Here is an 18,435-nt window from a genome sequence, read left to right as displayed (position 1 = left end):
AGCAAGATGAGAAGCAAGGAGATGAGAACTGGTCTGCAGATAACGAAAAGTTGTCGGTGAGAAGATGCTGATGAAGTGGGCAGCGTGCCTCGCCCTCCTCCCTCTGGATCCCCCGTTCCGCACCTGTACCCGTGCCCAGTACCTGTACCCCGTACCTGTCTGACAGCTCCGCGGGCGCTGCGGACCGCCGAACTGTCCTTCGCGCCTCCACCTGCCCCGCAGTTATCTTGGCAACCGCAGCCGGTCCCCCTCTTCACTCTAGGTGCGCCAAGACTCCGGCAGCCACTCGGGAAGAGGGCGGAAGCGGCTGGGGCTTCGTTTGGGCGTCGTAACCTAGCAACCTGCTGCACGCTCCGGCGCCGTCGGTGGGAAGACTACAACCCCCATAATGCACACCGCCCGCCGCCCGGCGAAGGGCGCCGCTCCCAGGGTGCCGTCTCCCGCAATGTCCATCGGGACTTGTAGTCTCTTGGGCTCGCGGGGCACGGCGCGGGCGCGGGGATTGGGCAGCCTCCTCCGGTCCGCCCCGCCCGCGGTTCTTGGCGGGTCGGGGGTTCGCGGCGCCCTTAGCGCATGTGCGGCGTGGGGCGGCTGTGACCACGGAGGCGCGGGGTGCCAGCGAGCCGCGAGGAGCCGCGCGCCCCCGAGCTGCGCCTGTCGGCCAGCCCGTGCGCCCGCGCGCCGCCCGCGGTTCTGAGGGTTCTCCCTAGCGCCGCTTGCCGAGCATCCTCCCTGCCGCGCACCTACCCCGCACACATACCCGTTGCCTGCTGGCGTTCCAGGCTCCGCTCGAGCCCAGCCGCCCCGGGACTGCGCGGGGGCCCCGGCTCGGTCCTCCCTCGGCGTTCGTCCCGCGCTGCAGCCGGGCCCGGCCGCAGCGCTGCTGAGGGCAGAGGCCGGCCGGAGCCCGGCCGGGGCCGGCACGGCGATGATGAACAGGTTCCGAAAGTGGCTGTATAAACCCAAGGTGAGCGGCCCCCGCCCTGGGCTTGGACACCCCCCCGCATCGCTGTCCCCTCGTCCCCCGTACTGACCTCCTGCCGGTCCCCTTGCGGAGACAGCCCCCCCTTTACCTGTGCATGAAGAGCCCTCTTTCGTGCCGTCCGACTCCTCTTCCCTTTACTCCGCGTCTTGGACAGACCTTCGTCCCCCTACCCTTGGGGCGGGTCCGACCCCCACGCCCCCAGCCCTGGTCCAAGACTCATCCTCATGCTCTTACTCTTGGGCGCACTTTCTCTCTCCCAATGCCTGGGGCCAGAACGGGCCCGGCTCCTCCTCATCCCTGTCCTGGATGGTCCCCTCTTGCCCCTCGTGGGCCCCCTCTCCACTACTTCATGGTCCCCCTCCCTACATCGAGGATGCCTTCCTCATTCCCCTCCTGCCCACTCCCCTCCCCCATTATCCTGGGCCGGGAGTGGACCTCCCCAGCTCCCTTCACACTCCAGAATAGACCCTCCCCCCACTTCCCCAGGTTCTGGAGGGAACCCCCATTTCCCAGTCCGGGGTCCCGGACAGACCCCTCCTTCCCGGTGTCCGAAGAGGATCCTCATGCCACTGCCAGAGCCCTCCCTTCCTGAACCTGGCTTGTTCCACACCTCAGCCTAGTTCATGTCCCCATCCTTATCTCCTCCCCACCCGCGTCCTCTCGAATCCAGGACAGGTCTTCCGCCCGGCACCCGGCCCGCGGGGGAGCGCTCCTGGGCCAGCAGCCTCCGTGCCGCCGGGGGTGCGGCTCCCCACCGGCGCCGCCAGCCCTCCTAGCGCCGCGGGGTCGGGGTCCCGGCTGCGCGCCCTGCGCCTCGGCGGGTGCGCCAGTCGCACTGCGGGCGCTGCGTCCCTGCCGCCTTCCTGGGGCTCGTGTTCACCGTGGCCGGACCAGGGCCGGGTGCGCTGTGCAGGGTCGAGGCGCGGCGGTGCTTGGGGCCCAGGTGCAGGGTCCTGGGGGCACAATGGGTGTCTGGGGGCTGCGCGCTGGGGGCTGGCGCAGCGGGATGTCCCAGGCTTTGGGGTCTTGGGGGAAGGCATGGCTGGGGTGGGGCCACCGTGGCGACCCAGGGCAGGAGAGTGGCCGGCCACCGCATTCCTGCAGCGTGGACATTCGAGGCCGCCGTGCTGCTGACCAACTCAGGGAACTGACCTCCCTCCACCGCGGTGACCACTTTTCTGGTGCGGCATCCCCAGCCCCCTCCTCTGTGGTCGGTGATCGCTCCCCATGAGGGTTTCCTTAAGTGTCTGTGCCGCCTGTACGCGCATTCCCGAGAGGCAGCAGGTCGGCTTGGAAGACCAGTACCCGAGTTTTCGGGGCGAGCTCAGGGCCCCGAAGGGCTCGTGTTTTGTGGCCTTTGAGGTGGGGGAGTTCCACTTGGGGTTGGAGAGTGTTGGGTTGGGGGCTTACAGACTGCCCCTTGTTGGCCCTGGCCTGGCCCAGGAGGACTCAGGCTTGCCTGGTGCACAATGTAGCAGCGCTCCCTGCTCCCCGCTCCCCGCTCCCCGCCAGGTAGCTGCTACTTGCTCGGTCTCCCAGCCTGGTGCTTCCGGGTACTGGGTGTGGTTGGGGCCTCGCCTGCCCTTGGCCGCCTTCTACGCCCAGCGCTCCCTGCTGCAGTCCCTCCAGGACTGCTCTCAGTCCTGCCTGCTGTCGCTATATGGGTCGGCCGGGGAGGGTGGAGGCCTCCGCACTGCATATCTATCTGTACAAGGAGTGGCTTTTCATTTGAGTGACTTTCTGCCACCAGTTAAGGAAAAACTAAGTCTACTTGTCAAAAGGCCATTTTGGGGGGTGGGCAGCAGCATTATTTTTTTTCAATGACAAATGGTAGAGGCAGACAGGGAAATGTCTCTTAGGTCAAATAACATTCTGGTATCTCTGAAAACACTTGTCAGGGGCGCTTGGGGCCTCCGGGATGCCCTTTCCAGTCATGGACGTGGAAGAGGCCTATTTCCAGGATCACCCTCTTACATTGTTGGAAGGGAAGGAAAAGTAATTGCAGGCTTTCTATTTCATTAGTAGCTGAATCATTTCAGAGTGGCCTTGCCTGTTTCAATTTAGGGTAAAGACTTTAAAAGTGGAAAATGATACCCTTGAGGTTGTGCCTCTGCGTTAAGAATTGTGTCCCTAACTTTCCCTCTTCATGGAGCAGCTGCCCTTCCAGGCAAGCTCCAGGGGTGCCAAGGGCAAAGGGGAGAGTTGGTGAATTAACCAATCCTGGTGATTAGGCCCAGAGCTGTGTGCTTTAGGAGAAGGGAGGGAATACTGTTTAGTTCAGACCTATCCTTTTATTTGTTATCATGCCTTATCTTGCTGTCTGATATTAGTTCCTGAGCCCTGGACTTGAGACATGGCTTGGTTTCAGATCTCTGTTTCTGGCCACGGAGTTTGCTGGGAGCTAGTGCCCTGTACTCAGTCTGAACTTAGGCTGTTTTTGTTTGGGATTTGTCTTTGGGGTTACATATCTTGCTTGTTTGAAGGATTAGAGTATGGTATATCAGCTAATAGCTTTTCATTTTTTAAACCAAAGTTCAGATTTTTGTCTTGGATTATGAATTAAATTTTATGCTTTTCCTTACTAATTTAACACATTTTGGCACAAGTAAGCACAAAGTCAGTTCTGGGAAGATTCTGGGCCTGGAAGAGTTGAAATGTTAAATGTTAGCTGTAAAAGGATGACTCTGGGTAATATTGTTGCCTGCATTAGGATGCTGTTTTCACTTTTGTATTTAGATAGATATACAATTCAAATTTCCTTTTTAATTTAATCCCTGCTTTTTTGTTGTTGTTGTTGTTTTTCTTTTTTTTTTTTTGAGACAGGGCCTTGCTCTGTTGCCCAAGCTAGAGTGTAGTTACATCATCATAGCTCCCTGCAACCTCAAACTCCTGTCCTCAATCGATCCTCCTGCCTCAGTCTCTGATGTAGCTGGGACTTCAGGTGCAGACACCATGCTCAGCTAATTTTTGTATTTTTTGTAGAGATGGGATCTTGCTGCCTTGCCCAGGCTGGTGTGAAACTCCTGGGCTCAAGTGATCCTCCCACATTGCTGGAATTACAGGCATGAGCCATCATGCCTGGCCCCTCCTTTGGTTTAAAACTGAACACTGAGCTTCTTGTTCATTGTGATGTAGTGGAAAATATTCTGAAATAAAGATATTATTTATTATTCCTATAGTTCTAAAAAGAAATTGGAAATGCTTAAAAATATTCCTATATGACCCTTAAAATTTTGATATATGAATCATTAATAACTGCTTAAGTTGAGTAAAAAAATACCTCATGAGGAATACAATAGTTTAACATTAAAGTGACATTTGCAAATTATTATTATTTTCTTTAAATTCGTCTTTTAAAGACCAGTATGATTTTTCTTTATGTAAAGTGTTCAGGTTTTATATTATCTTGACTTTGAACACTACATGGAAAAGGCAGTGTGCAGGAAAACTTTTTAGCCTGTCCTTTTTTGATATTGGTGAAATATTTTTTTTGCTTTTCTTTAGGATAAAGCCTTTCCAAGAAAGAGTTGATGTTTTAAAAGGTGAACCATTTTAGCATAGCTGGTGTCCTCATTTGAGACAAAAGTATCAGAGCTTATGTTTCTTGCTTGGTTATAAGTTCCTTTTGATTGTCCTGGCTGGAGATCCCTGGTCACCAGAAGGGGATAAATCCTGGCATGGGAGAAGGGGCCCGCGACCTGGACCCGGCCAGGATTTCTTGGCCATCATCAAAGAGCATGTTAAGGATCATCTGGGATGAATCTGTGTTTTCCATCTTTTTTTTTTTTTTGAGACACAGTGTCACTCTATTGCCCAGGCTAGAATGCCGTGGCATCATCCTAGCTCACAGCAACCTCAAACTCCTGGGCTCAAGCAATCCTCCTGCCTCAGCCTCCTGAGTAGCTGGGACTACAGGCATGTGGCACCATGCCTGGCTAATTTTTCTATATATATTTTTAGCTGTCCAGCTAATTTCTTTCTATTTTTAGTAGAGTTGGGGTCTCGCTCTTGCTCAGGCTGGTCTTGAACTCCTGAGCTCAAACGATCCTCCTGCCTCGGCCTCCCAGAGTGCTAGGATTACAGGCATGAGCCACCGCACTCAGCCTGTGTTTTCCATCTTTGAGGAGAAATTGATCCTTGGGTGGGTTATGCTGGCCGGGTGGAGGAGGTTAGCTTTGTTCTGACTGGTCACCATGCTCAGCCATGTACCCTGACAAGAGTGCTCTCCTCTGCACCCCTAAACCTCTTCTGGAGGTGGGGGCTACTAACCTTCCTTTTCCCCTTCTTTATAGGGGAACATTCCTTCTAAATCTGCTTTACTGAGTGATGTTTATCTGGCAACTTTCTATAAATATTCTGGGTTCAGATTGGAGATGAAGTGGCCTTTGCCGAGAGAAGTCTGAGTGACTTGCTGGGTACATGTGCTCAATAAAAGGAGAGCCTGTCAAGCTTTGTAAAGTCAGTGCCAACCCCCAACAGTGTGTTTTGTGGAAACCTGGCAGGACTAAGCAGGGCTAAGCATGGGACTGCCTGTCTTTGGCTGTTGAGTTAACCCAGGGGGTCTAGATCCACACCCAGGGTCCCTCTGGGTTTCCAGAGTCCTGGCCCACCGAGCCACCGGCCCTTGAGTGGAGCTGCTTGTTGGTTGTCAGCCTCCTGTACCCTGACCACTTTGCTGATGGGGGTGGCACTCTGGAAGTGCAGTGGGGGCAGGTCCCAGGGCAGGGTCGTGGGCAAAGTCCTGGGTTTGTATCTGTCCAGCCCCCAATGTGCATAGATGAGGTGTAGCTCAGTCTTCCTTTCAGGGCTTCCCAATGGTGGCCGAGGGTGAGGGGTGATGACACAGATGACAAACATACAGCCCTGGTACCAGCAAACCTGAGGCTTGGAGCCCTATGGGGGGGTCTTGGTGGAGGCAGGTGAGATGTGTGGTCTTCTCACAACCTGGGTCCTGTCTGCCCTGGGGTCTGGACAGGAGTGTGACCTGTGAGAAGGCGGCCACCAGCACGTGCCTTGATTTCCCCACTCTCCTTCACCTGGCAAACGAGCTGCTGTCCCTGTAGTACTATGTCAGTGCTTCGTGCCAGGCATAGAGACTCTTTTAGGTGTTTGGGATTTGAGTGTTCACTTCTAGCCAGGCTGCTAATTGATTAGTTTCTTTCAGCCCATAAACTTTAAGTGCCCAGCTGTGGCTGTGGTTGTCCTTGGCGTAGCATGTTTCTCTCCAAGGTGAGCTGTTGGAAAGTCAGTGTTCTGGACGCTGCACAGGCGGTGCCAGGGCTGGCCTCCCTCTCCTGGTGAGTGCCTGGTACCGAGCTGGACTGGGAAGTCCTGGGAGGGTTGCAGCAGTGGGGCTGGCCCTGCAAACCCCTCTCTGTCAGGCAGGTGCTTCCCGAGTTCAGAAGGCCCTGGGGCTCCTCCCTCCCTGTGCATCTCTGGCCATCCCTCCTGGGAGCCTCCCTCTGGCTGCACCAGCACCTCAGGCTGTGGTCAACTGGCTGTGGAGGGCCTGAGGTCCATCTGCCTCTTAAGGTGGCTCTGTAGAACTACACCCTGGTCTCCCAGGAAATGGCTATCCGAGGGCAGCTCACATCTTACTTCCCAGGCTTTGCTGAGGTTTCTGCTTATGCTGTTATGGTGGGGGAGCGGAGCCTTAGCGCCTCACCCTGTACCAGCCCGGTTTGCAGGGTGAGGGAGGGGCTGAGCTGCAGACACAGGCGGGCATCAGCCTCTGTGCCGCATCACTTGGGGCTCCACGCTGCCCAGTCAGAGCAGCGCCGTTTGCTGGAAGTGTGTGGTTGGGTTTCTGTTAAATGCGTGAGGGGCAGGGAGTCAGAAGCTCTGTGTAATTGATGTTTGTATCCAGCAGGGTGGGTCGCATGGGGGAGGGAGAGAAGCCAGGGGCCTCAGCACCTGCCCCACACTCTAAACGGGAAGCCTTTTGGGTAATCTCATTCGACCTTAAGAGGAGAGATGGGTAATTTAAGCAGCTTTAGTGCCAGGTTTGAACCAGCTAGAATTCCCAGAATACCAGATATGCTTGCTTTAAATGTGTGAAAATGTACATCCAAGAGCCCACGTGGTGGTTTTGTTTTGTTGACAGCCTTGCGTAGCTACAGTTTTTAAGTTGGGTGTTGTGGGCCCCTGCAAAGGTGAATAATGGCGAGCTGATCCCAATTTATTTTTTTTTTTTATTTTTTATTTTTTTTTTATTTATTTTTTTTTTGAGACAGAGTCTCACTCTGTTGCCCAGGCTAGAGTGAGTGCCGTGGCGTCAGCCTAGCTCACAGCAACCTCAAACTCCTGAGCTCAAGGGATCCTCCTGTCTCAGCCTCCCGAGTAGCTGGGACTACAGGCATGCGCCACCATGCCCGGCTAATTTTTTCTCTATATATTTTTAGCTGTCCATATAATTTCTTTCTATTTTTTTTTAGTAGAGATGGGGTCTCGCTCTTGCTCAGGCTGGTCTCGAACTCCTGAGCTCAAACGATCCGCCCACCTCAGCCTCCCAGAGTGCTAGGATTACAAGCGTGAGCCACTGCGCCCGGCCCTGATCCCAATTTAAAGAAAAATAAATACCTAGAAGGCTGTGGGTTTTAAGTATTTCTCCCCATTTTTTTTTAATTGTCTTAAGTCTTTTTTTTTTTTTTTTTTTGAGACAGAGTCTCACTCTGTTGCCTGGGCATGCGCCACCATGCCCGGCTAATTTTTTCTATATATTTTTAGTTGTCCAGCTAATTTCTTTCTATTTTTAGTAGAGATGGGGTCTGGCTTTTGCTCAAGCTGGTCTCGAACTCCTGAGCTCAAACGATCCACCCGCCTCGGCCTCCCAGAGTGCTAGGATTATAGGCGTGTGCCAAGGCGCCAGGCCTAATTGTCTTAGGTCTTTGTTGAGTGCCATGGCTAGGAGCCTCTGACAAGGCAGCAGGGGCTTCTGCTGCAGTGCCTGGGTGGGAATCCTCCAACATCCCTCCCAGCCCTGTGCCTCAATTTCCCTAGCTGTGAGGTGGGGATTATGGAACCTGCCTTGTGGAGTTGTTGAGAGCCTCTGAGACCATCTCTGTCAAAGGCTCATAGTAATAGCTCAACAAATGACCGCTGTCAATACCAGCAGAACTCACAGGTAGGTAGGAGGGTGTGGGCTTATTACAGGACCAATGTTTGGTTATTTAGGGTTTAATGTCAGTATTTCCAGGATTCCCAGAGGCCATCATGGCTTCCAGTTGCTTCTACTAGATCATTCTGAGATTGAAAGTGTCTCAACAGGTGCTTGCTACCCTTTCAGCTTCTGTTTCTGGTGGTGTGCCAGGTGCTTGGTTGCTGGGAACAGACCCTGACTCAGGGCACAAGTAACCATAATGATGAATGGTACCAATGCTGCCGCTGCTCCCTGCACCCTGCTGGGGCAGAGATACTGCTGAGTGCTCTTCTACAGCCCGTTGTTGGCAGGGCCAGGGCTGAATTGCAGCCAGGGTGGGCAGCATTGGGGCCCACCATATCAGCCTGGCCCCCAAACCTCTCATGCCATCCTCCTGTGGCCTATGTCCTCTGTTTGTTGGCTACATGCACAGGATCCAATAGACGACTCCAGGGCCATGGTGTGAGGTGGGACAGGGATGAGTGCTGGCATAAATGACAGCGTGGGATCTTGGGATGCACCCTTTTCCCATCCCACCGCCCATGCTCAGTGAGCGGGGGATAAACTTCTGTTGGCCAAGGCACCGAGGTTTTGAGGGTAGTTAATGTTTAAACTATCCTAATACACCCTGTTTTACAAATCAGGTCTCAGAGAGGACAGGTTAACTTGCTGAAATCTTCACAGCCAGGAGGAGGCAGAGCTGGGATTTGAACTCAGGTCTCTTGGGTCGCAGAGCTGAAATGTATGGATCCGGCAGTCTTATTTTCTGCAGGAAGGATCTGTACCTGTCATCAGTTTTTACAGGAGCCCCATTTCGTGAAACGATTACTTTTGTACTTTTCACAGTTGGATTGCAAAAAAACTTAGATATTGATGGGCACTTCAAGTGTTTGAAGGAGCAAGACAAAAATGAATGGATTTTTTTTTTTAAACTGGTCTGAATAGATTAAGTAGAAGTAGAATAGAACATTTGATATTATGGTAATTTATGTAGAATAGTTGGATAAGATGAATGGAGTGATTTTTTCCCTTCTTCAAGTATTTTGAAGCTCTTCCATTTCTCATTGTTTTCCTGCTGGATGGGGGTGGGAGGAGTAGGGGCACTTCAAGTGGGGTTCCCATCACAGCTGAGGTGCGGAGGGGTCCCAGTGCTGCATGGATGGCCTTTAAGTCTGCTGTGGGTGGCGTTTTGCTCCCCTGAGCTGCCCCCTGACTTCTCCCAGCCAGAGGGGTGGTGTTTTACACTGGCTTCTCAGGTTGACTGGGCTAACACATCCCATACAGGGTGGTGTCCTTAATTCTTTTCTTTGGATTTCAGTTTTTGAGAATGTTTCCAATTATTTTTAGGGCTATTGTGATTATAAAAGATGTCTGAAAACAAAATTGAATACTTTAATGTAAGCTACATTTAAGAATTGTACACCTGTGTTCCTGGCAGCTCTATTCATAGTAGGGCAAAGGAGCAAACAACCCAAATGTCCATCAAAAGATGAATAGATGAACAAAATGTGGTCAAGCCATATAATGGAATATTATTCAGCCCTAAAAAGGAAGGACATTCTGAGACATGCTACAACACAGATGAGCCTTGAAAGCATTATCCTCAAAGAAGCCAGTCACAAGAAGCCACATCTTTGTTGAGTGCCATGGCTGGGAGCCTCTGACAGGGCAGCAGGGGCTTATGTAAAATGTCCAGAAGAGGCAGATCCATTGAGACAGAAACCAGGTTGGTGGTTGCCAGAGGGTGGGGTGGGAAGGAGCAGTGATTACTCAGAGGGTATGGGGTTTTCTTTTGGGGTGATGAAAAGGTTTTGACACTACAGAGAGGTGAGAGTTGGACAACATTGTGAATGCAGCAAATGCCAATGAATTGTACACTTTAAAATGGATGATTATATGTTATGTGGATTTCACCTCATTAAAAAAAAAAAAAAAGAAATTGTAGCACTTTTTGGAGGTTAAAGGAAAAGGTCAAGGGAAAAGACATTTTGCACCTGAGCAGAAAGGCCTTTGGCACTCTGGGGCCTGGCAGCTGACTCAAGGCTCTTTGGAAGCCACTGGCCAGCCCAGCCCCACCGACAAGAGCCACCCTGCTGGGCATCTTCCTCCCTTGAAGAGGGAGCCTCACACTCCTGCTGGGCCTCTCCTGCCACCTGGGCTGCTGCCAGGGCCTTTGTCCTGGAGATTCTAGAAGACAGCGGTGAAGGAATTCTGGGTCTCGGATTGATCATTGTTGGTTAATTCCACCAACTTTCTAAAACCAGCCTCTTCCAAACCCGGGGCTCACAGGTCCTGTGTGCCTTTGCAGGGCTGGGGCGGGGCCTTTGCCAAGGGTCGGAGGGACAGACAGCGGGCAGCAGACTGGGGGTCAGCAGAGTGAGGGCGGAGGGTACCGCTAAGATGTGGCTGTGAATGGGGGGGGGTGCTCTGTGCACTTGGGGTACCGGGAAGGCGGTGGAGTCGCTGCAGGTGGGGTTGGGGGATGGGCTGGGTATGGGTCATAGGCGAGGAAGGCGGGGGCATGATGGGGTCACCTCTGCTGTTGGGGGGCCCCCTCCAGCCCCTCTGGGGGAGGGGCGAGGTAAGTCTAGCGAGAAGAGGCACCCGGTGACTCTGGAGGGAAAAAGTGGATGGACCCGGGCCTGGGCAGGACTGGGGGGCGGGTGGGGAAGGGGAGGGTGAGGGAGTGCTGGTGGGGAATGGGATACTCGGGGAGGAGCTGGTGGGGAGTTTGAGGTGCCGGTGCAGCGTCCACGTGGAGGCTGAAAGGTGGCCGAGCGGTTTCCGCCTCACAGACCCAGACAGAGAGAGGGCGAAGGCCAACCGCCCCGCTGCAGGTTCCCAGAAATGTTGGATAAAAGGCACAAAATCATTTTCAAAAGTACTAAGCAGACAAGAGAGAAGGCGTAACCCTTCTGCGCTAGAAATGAGGGAACCAAAACCTAAAGCTGAGAGCATGGGAGGGTACACTTAGAAACCACTCAGGACTGAGAGCTTTAGACCATCACCGCCTCGCACTTGCCCACGATTGATTCAGTTGGGCGTCCGCTGGGCGGGGTCGGGGGTGGGGCTCCAGCTGGGCGGGGTCGGGGGTGGGGCTCCAGCTGGGCGGGGCTCGGCGGGGCTAGCGGATTGGGGGACCTCGCAACCCACTGGGCGTGCGCTGTTGGTGTCGGTTGAGTTGCTCTGCATGTTCTCTAGTCCTCGGGCAGGCTGAGTCAAGACTTTATTTGACGGTGCTGAGCAGAGGTGGCAGGGTGCTTATGGTCCAGTTACACGGAGTCACCTCCGCACCATCCATATGGCCAGCCCTTATTCTAGGGAGGGGCTGTCACCTTCGCTTCTCGGTGGGGGGAGCAGCAAAGTCACATCTCAAAGGGCATGTGCTGCAGCCCTGATTTGGAAGGCTTTATCCCGCCTTGATGCTCATGGCGGTGGCCCAGGGCCTGACGCATGGTGGGGGGAAGGGTCATGTTAGTACGGGGCTGGATGAGGCCTTTATCTCCAGCTGGGGGCGGGTGGGAGGGACTGTCAGACATGAAGCTCTGCCGGAGGTGACAGGGACCTAGGAAAGTTCTGCAGTCCGCTGCACTCCAGGTTGGCGTGCCTGGTAGAATAAAACTCAACTGTTCTGGAGGAGCCCTCCTGCTGCACCTTAAGTGGAGTTTACAGCAAAAGTTACAAAACGCATGAGAAAGTGGTTTTCTCCAAGTAAGGATCAGCAAACAACAGGGTAATAGGAACCAAAGTGATAGAGCAACTCTAAGGTGCGTGAGCTTAAACCAGTCCAAGAGACAGGAGGACGGAAACCACAAGGCGAACCCAAGACCTCTTTTAAACAAGAGAGAAATGGAATTTCCAGAAATGAAAAAGATAGTCACTGAATTAAAAAACAAAACAAAAGCCGTCCCAGTGAACGGGTTAGACAGCTGAAGGGGGAATTGGTGATCTGGAAGGTGGATTTGAGATCTCCTGGCATGCAGCACAGGGAGAAAAAGCAGAATTGTGAGAGGTTCTGAGACACAGAGGATGGATGAAAAAGTTCAAGGTGCATCTAACGGGACTTGAGGAGAGAGCAGAGAGAAAGAAGAGGTTGTTTTTAGCTCATGGCTGAGAATTTTCCTGAGTGGAATGATTGAATTCAGTAAGCCCAAGTTCTAAATGGGATCAATGGTGCAGCTGGACACATCAGCGTGAAACTGCAGAACACAGCATCTCAGGGGCCGAGGGAAAAGGCTACAGCCTCGCGGGGATGACATCGGGCCTGGCTGAGGCTCGAGGTCAGGGGACTGTGGAGCAGACTCAAAGCACGGTTGTGGTTTGGCTAAGCTATCATTTGCAGAGGAGGGCAAAATGGAAGACAGTTTTAGATGAAGACAAAAAAGTAACCGCCCCCAAATCCTTGCTGAAGAAGTACTGGGAAATGTACTCCAAAAGGAAGATCGAAGTCAGAAGGAAGGAGTGGGAGGGAAGAAGCGATGGTGGGCAAAGAAGTCAGCAAGTTTGTGGGCAGATGGAAATTGCAGCCACTGCACGGAGTGGTGGGAATCAGTGGAGTCCACAGCAAAAAGTTACTCCCCTGCAGGAATGGCCTCAAAGACAGGTGAGTGGAAATACCTGAAGGTATTGCTGGAGTGGTCAGAGTTGGTTCTGAGGTCTTTGATGGTGTGGGATGAGGCTTAAGATGGTGGCTGACTTCAGATCATGAGTTAAGAGTGTGACTTAGCACAAGGTAAACACTAGGATAACAGACATAAAATGAATAACTAGTGAGTTGGCCAAGCCTCCTGCACGCTGGTGGCTCCTGGCCCCACTGTCCCTCTTTTTCAAGCCCCAATCACAGTTGAACGAGATCTCTGGCAGCTCTTCCCAGTGGATGTTTTGAAATTATGTTGAAAGAACCAAGAGATCCCTGAGGGTCTGTGACTGTCTGTGAGCCCTGCTGGCCAGCCCTGGTGGTCAGCACTCTCTGGTCCCCTCCTTACCCCTCCAAGTCAATGGGTCTCAGGGACAGTGGGCGGTGGGACTGTGCTTCTAGGCACTGGCCCCTCCCTCTGACCAAGACCTATGGGGCTTCCCTGGGCCTGTGGATCTCAGAGCCTGACCCAGCCCACCCAAAGTTACAGCTCAGCCATGTGGCTGGGGCGGGGGGCACATTTCCAGGGACTCCTCAGACCCCACACCCCATCCTGCTTAGCCTCACACCCAAGGTCACCAGTGAATGACGGGAAAATGCAAGGATGCTGTGTTCACCTATCAATAGACTGATTGATGGTCGGTACGCAGCCTCCCACAGGGTTTGAACTCTGAGGACGTCCCATTTGTCTTATCAAACTTGGTCCAATTGGTGTGCTCCGGGCTATTCTAGAACAGCTAAGGACTGTTGGGTTGGAAGCCCTGCCTGGACACTCACCATGGGGAGAAGACTGAAAAGTAGGTGGCAGTGCCACATGGGTAACGTCATCCACCTTCCCTTCACAGCACTGTGCGTGAGACAGTGGGAAGCCATGTGGCTTCTCCCCAGAAGGACCCAGACTCGGCTGGGACCTGTGCCCATGGCCCAGCACCTCTCTCCCCAGGGCCACCAATCTGGAGGTATCTGGGGCTCACCTCGGGCACAAATTCTGCTTGTTGACGGGGCTTGTTATGGTTCTTTTTTGTTGTTACCATATATATATATATATATATATATACACACACATATATATAAATATATATTATTTTAGTCTTTAGGAAATTGAAGAGAAATTCATAGAACATACAGTTAACTATTTTAAAGTGAGCAATTCAGTGATGTTTAATGTATTCACAATGTTCTGCAACCATCAGCTTTCTCTAGTTTCAAAACTTTTTCATGATCCCATGTAGACATCTGTATCCATTATGCAATCACTGCCCACTCCCTTTCTCCCAGCCCCTAGTAACCTCTCATCTGCTTTCTGTCTGTGGATTTGCCTATTCTGGACATTTTATATGAAAGGAATCCTACACTATGGGGCCTTTTGTGTCTGGCTTCTTTCACTTTCTGGTTTTATTCATGTCGTAGCATGTGTCAGATTTCATTTTTATGGCTGAATAATATTCCATCATGTGGATAGACCACCTTTTCTTTATCCATTCACTTGTTGGTGGACATTTGGGTTGTTTTTATTTTTTGGCTATTATGAATAATGCTGCCATGAACATTTGTACAAGTCTTTGTGTGGATGTTTTTCTTCATTCTCTTAGGGAAATTGCCAGGAGTGGAATTGCTATGTCGTGTGGTCACTTCATGTCTAACTCTTTGAGGAACTGCTGGCTGTTTTCCCTGTGTGATTCTCGACAAACGGAAGGAGGGTTGTGGAGGAGGGTGGGGTCTGTGTGTGCTGTGTGGTGCCCAGGGGGAATCTGTGGTCACCTGGCCATGTGCCATGGCTTTGGGCCTCCCGGTCCTTGTGAGTGGGGTGTTCTGATAGGACTCCCCACTTCTTTTTTTTTTTTTTTTTTTTTTGAGACAGAGTCTTGCTTTGTTGCCCAGGCTAGAGTGAGTGCCGTGGCATCAGCCTAGCTCACAGCAACCTCAAACTCCTGGGCTTAAGCGATCCTCCTGCCTCAGCCTCCCGAGTAGCTGGGACTTCAGGCATGCGCCACCATGCCCAGCTAATTTTTTCTATGTATGTTTTAGTTGGCCAGATAATTTCTTTCTATTTTTTTTAGTAGAGACGGGGTCTCGCTCTTGCTCAGGCTGGTCTCGAACTCCTGACCTCAAGCGATCCACCCGCCTCGGCCTCCCAGAGGGCTAGGATTACAGGCGTGAGCCACCACGCCCGGCCGAGGACTCCCCACTTCTCTTGTGCTTGTAAACCAAGATAGACTCCTCGAGACTACAGGTCTGGGAAGGTCTTCCAAGGTGGGTCTGTGTCCTCCCCCCATGCCCCAGGACTGGCTGGAGCTGTGTTCTGTGAATTCTAGAAGGGTCCTTATTGCATGTGTTGACACTCTTCTCTGTGACTATGTCTTTCTCTCAATAGGAGGTCCCACACAGCTCCCATACCCCCACTCAAAGGGCAGTAACAAAGTCCCTCAGTCCCCCAAATCCTTTGCCTATCTCAGATCCCTCTGCAGGCCTGGTGTTGGGGGAGAGGCTCATTCCCTCCTGGGCCGCAGCCCTGGGGTGTGGGGCCATCTCTTAGGAGCTGGGGCCGGGGCAGCCTTGGTGGCTAAGGAGGAGAAAGCAGCTGGGGCTGCATGCAGTCCTGGGCCACGCTGGGCCACCCAGCAGCTGCAGGGAAAGGACTTGCTTTGTTCTGTGCCTGGAGGAGTCACAGGGGTCAGCAGTGTATTTCAACTTTCCTCAAACAGGGTAACGACATGCCAGCCTCGTGGAGGATGCCAAGTGGGGATCCCGTTTCTGAGAGTGCTGGATAGATGAGGGGTCCTGTGAAGACCACGCGGGTGTTAGCTGACTGGGCTGGTCAGGGCAGTGAGGTCTGAGCTAGGTGGAGGGGCCTTGCTGGAGGGGCAGGCCTGGACCTACAGGGACCGCTCAGGGACCTGACCTGATTTTTATATAACGAAAGGCTGATTGAAAGTAGAATGAGCTTAAAGTATGGAATTGGTATTTCATTAGATATTGGTAAATAGAGATGAAATGCACCATAAACTTAATACTTTACTGCTATAATTTTTAACATTCACTTCTAATCCTTTTTATTGACGTTATCTTAAATAGTGTTGTTCCGTGACTGTTTGACGCATTCCGCCTGCTTTCTCCCTTTTCTCTGTTGCTTCATAGCTGTCTTCCTGTGGGCCACCTTCTGACAGGCTTTGCAGATCTACTTCTCAAATCATGATGCTGGAGCTGTTTCCTCTTGAACAGCCCTGGCTCGAGGATTTTTTTTGCCAGTTTTTGCTATTTCTGCCTGTTCTGCTTCATTCGGCTCTGGCTGACCCTTGAGGAGTTTTGGTGACTATTGCTAAGCAGAGGCTGCAGGAGACAGCCCTTTGGCCTCTTTCTGCTCTGTTGGGTGGTGGGGGTGGTGTCCCTTGGTGGGGGCAGTCCCAGCCATGCTTGGCAGAGGGGAGACCCTGGCCCTGGAGGTAGCAGACTCAGTCTAAATCCAAGCCTGGAGCAGCTGACCTCTGGGGAGACCCCACCCACCCTGCAGGGGCTGTCCCCAGGGTGCCAGGCGCTATCTCTGTGTGGTGTCCACTGGCTGCCAGGTGCTATCTCTGTGTGGTGCCCCCTGCCCCCCACTGAGGTAGCACTTTAGCATGGAGGAGTGATGCCTTGGGCCACCTACTGTTGCGGGCTCCACAGTGCACATGGGGACTCACCAGTCACACCTGCCAGCCAGGTAAGTCCCTCCTCCAGCACCAGGGCAAGGACTTCAAAAGCTAGTGTGGTTCTCCCCACGGCAGCCTGTGAGATCTGGATTCATTCCTCTGTGTCTCTTGACAGCAAAGTGATGGCAGAACAGAAAGAGACCTGAGGTCACTGTGAGCTGCCCACCGCACAGCCCCCTAGCTTGCTCTCACCTGGGGCACACCTGTGCTTCAGGGAACAGCGGCAGGGCCATAGGGAGCTGATGTTGTCTGAACAATCTTTCTCATTAGACAAGGGTGGGGGAGGACATGGACCCTGGCTTGGGTGTCTCAGGAGCCACCTTGGGACCCCTGGGGTTTTGTTGCTGGCTGATGAAAGGTTATGATGGAGTTGGCAGTAGGGGTGGCGGGGCCATGCGGGGGAAGATGGGGTTGCAATGAGGCACTCACTTTGGTTTCCAGCAACTTTGGCTGAAAAGGCAGTTTTATCCTCTGAAAATCCCTCTGGAGGCGCTCAAGCAGGGACGCTGGGCCAAGCGGGTGTCACCATCATGTAGAGTTCCATGAAAGCCATCTGTGCTGCTTGGAGGTTTCTGAATACACTGGCTTACACTGTGAGGTGTCTCTGTGGCCTGGGTGTGTGGGGCCTGCCCAGGGCACATGTTATGAAGTGTGACTTGGGCACCTGGACTCCTGTCCACGGCCCACACTGGTGACCAGGAGCATCCCCAGGGCAGCTCTGTGTGGGGTCCTGCTCGGGGCTTGAATGGGTGTCTTCTCGGGCCATTTGCCAACCATCAGCTGCCTTCAGCCACGCCCGTGTGAGCAGCCAAGGACCCGCAGTCCCTTGTGGTGGCAGTGCCTGTGGAGTAGCTCTTGTCCCCACCTCCCGTTGGCCATCCCTGGCTGGGTGCCCCTTAAATTCCATGGGAGTTCTGAGCTTGGGAGCCAGTGCATCACCTGGGGACTGGGGAGGGACACACTTGATCCCACACCTGCGTCTCACGAAGGAGCAGAGGACCTCCTGTCTGGGCCACATTTTCAGGGTGTGTGATGCCCACCACCTCCAGTCCTTTGCGGACAAAACAGAGCCTAAATCAATCAAGATAAATAGCTTTGATATATTGCTCTGGAGTTTCTCACTCTGGTGCACTTTTTGGGGCTGGGGAGCCCCAGGACACTCACTCCTGAGGTGGTTTGGGCTACCAGGTTGCTGTGGAATCGCTGCTACTCAAATGCCTGTGTTTTGAGAGCCCAAGCTGATAATCTGTGAAGAGATCCGTTTGTGTGTGGATAATCATGCAGTTAACGAACATTGCTTGATAGCACTTGGTATTTCCAAACATTCTGCAGTGGACCAACAATGTATAAAAATACTTACCCTTAAGACCTTTCATGTAGAGGAATTATGTTCAGTCAAGTTAAAAAAAGGGTTCACCCTAACCTGGTCTTCCCCAGAGCATTTTGAGGGTTCTTGATGTTACTGGCACTGGAGCCATGGAGGGTCAGGGCTGGTGCCCACCCCGGGGAGTCAACAAGCCCCACGGCTCCCAAGACCTCCCCAGGGAAGGATGCTGTGTGTAGAAAAGTAACACTTGAAGCTGCCAGTGGTGGGCTCTCCCCGAGCCTTGTCGATTCTGTTGTGAGCACTTTCCTCGGACATCCTTTTCTGAGGATGCCGTAAAAGGTGGTGCCTCTTAGTGGACCAGCGGCTCTGCCTGGTTCCTCTACCCTCTGCTGAGCAAGCTTTGATGCAAGTGACAGGGAACCCAGCCCCAAGTGGCCCACATGACCTGTGTGGCTCATGTCCAGCTGGGTTTGGGTCCAGATGATGGCCTGGGCCCTACTCTGAGCTCTGTTCCAAGTAAGAGGCCTCTGCTGTCCAGTCGCTCCCCTCCCCAGATGTCCATGCACTTGGGATCCAAGTTTCACTGCTTGGCCGGTGGGGCAGGCGGTTTCCCTGTAAACCACCTGGTGCAATAGAAGGAAGTGGTGAGCCCCTCCCTGA

The 18,435-nt window shown here is 53.0% G+C and overlaps 1 protein-coding gene across 1 annotated transcript in view; it reads left to right on the top strand.

Annotated features, from left to right (window-relative positions):
* The first annotated feature begins 593 nt into the window (after positions 1 to 593).
* The window catches only part of ZFYVE28 (zinc finger FYVE-type containing 28), a 116,475-nt gene continuing 98,633 nt past the window's right edge, over positions 594 to 18,435 (top strand). The window contains exon 1 of the mRNA XM_069496013.1: positions 594 to 967. Coding sequence (XP_069352114.1) covers positions 929 to 967 — 39 coding nt within the window. The 5' untranslated portion in view covers positions 594 to 928. The remainder of the gene's footprint in view (positions 968 to 18,435) is intronic.

The sequence above is a fragment of the Eulemur rufifrons genome, chromosome 20 (genome assembly GCF_041146395.1).
Source record: "Eulemur rufifrons isolate Redbay chromosome 20, OSU_ERuf_1, whole genome shotgun sequence".
Classification (NCBI taxonomy): domain Eukaryota; kingdom Metazoa; phylum Chordata; class Mammalia; order Primates; family Lemuridae; genus Eulemur; species Eulemur rufifrons.
This window is presented reverse-complemented; position numbering and strand designations above follow the sequence as displayed.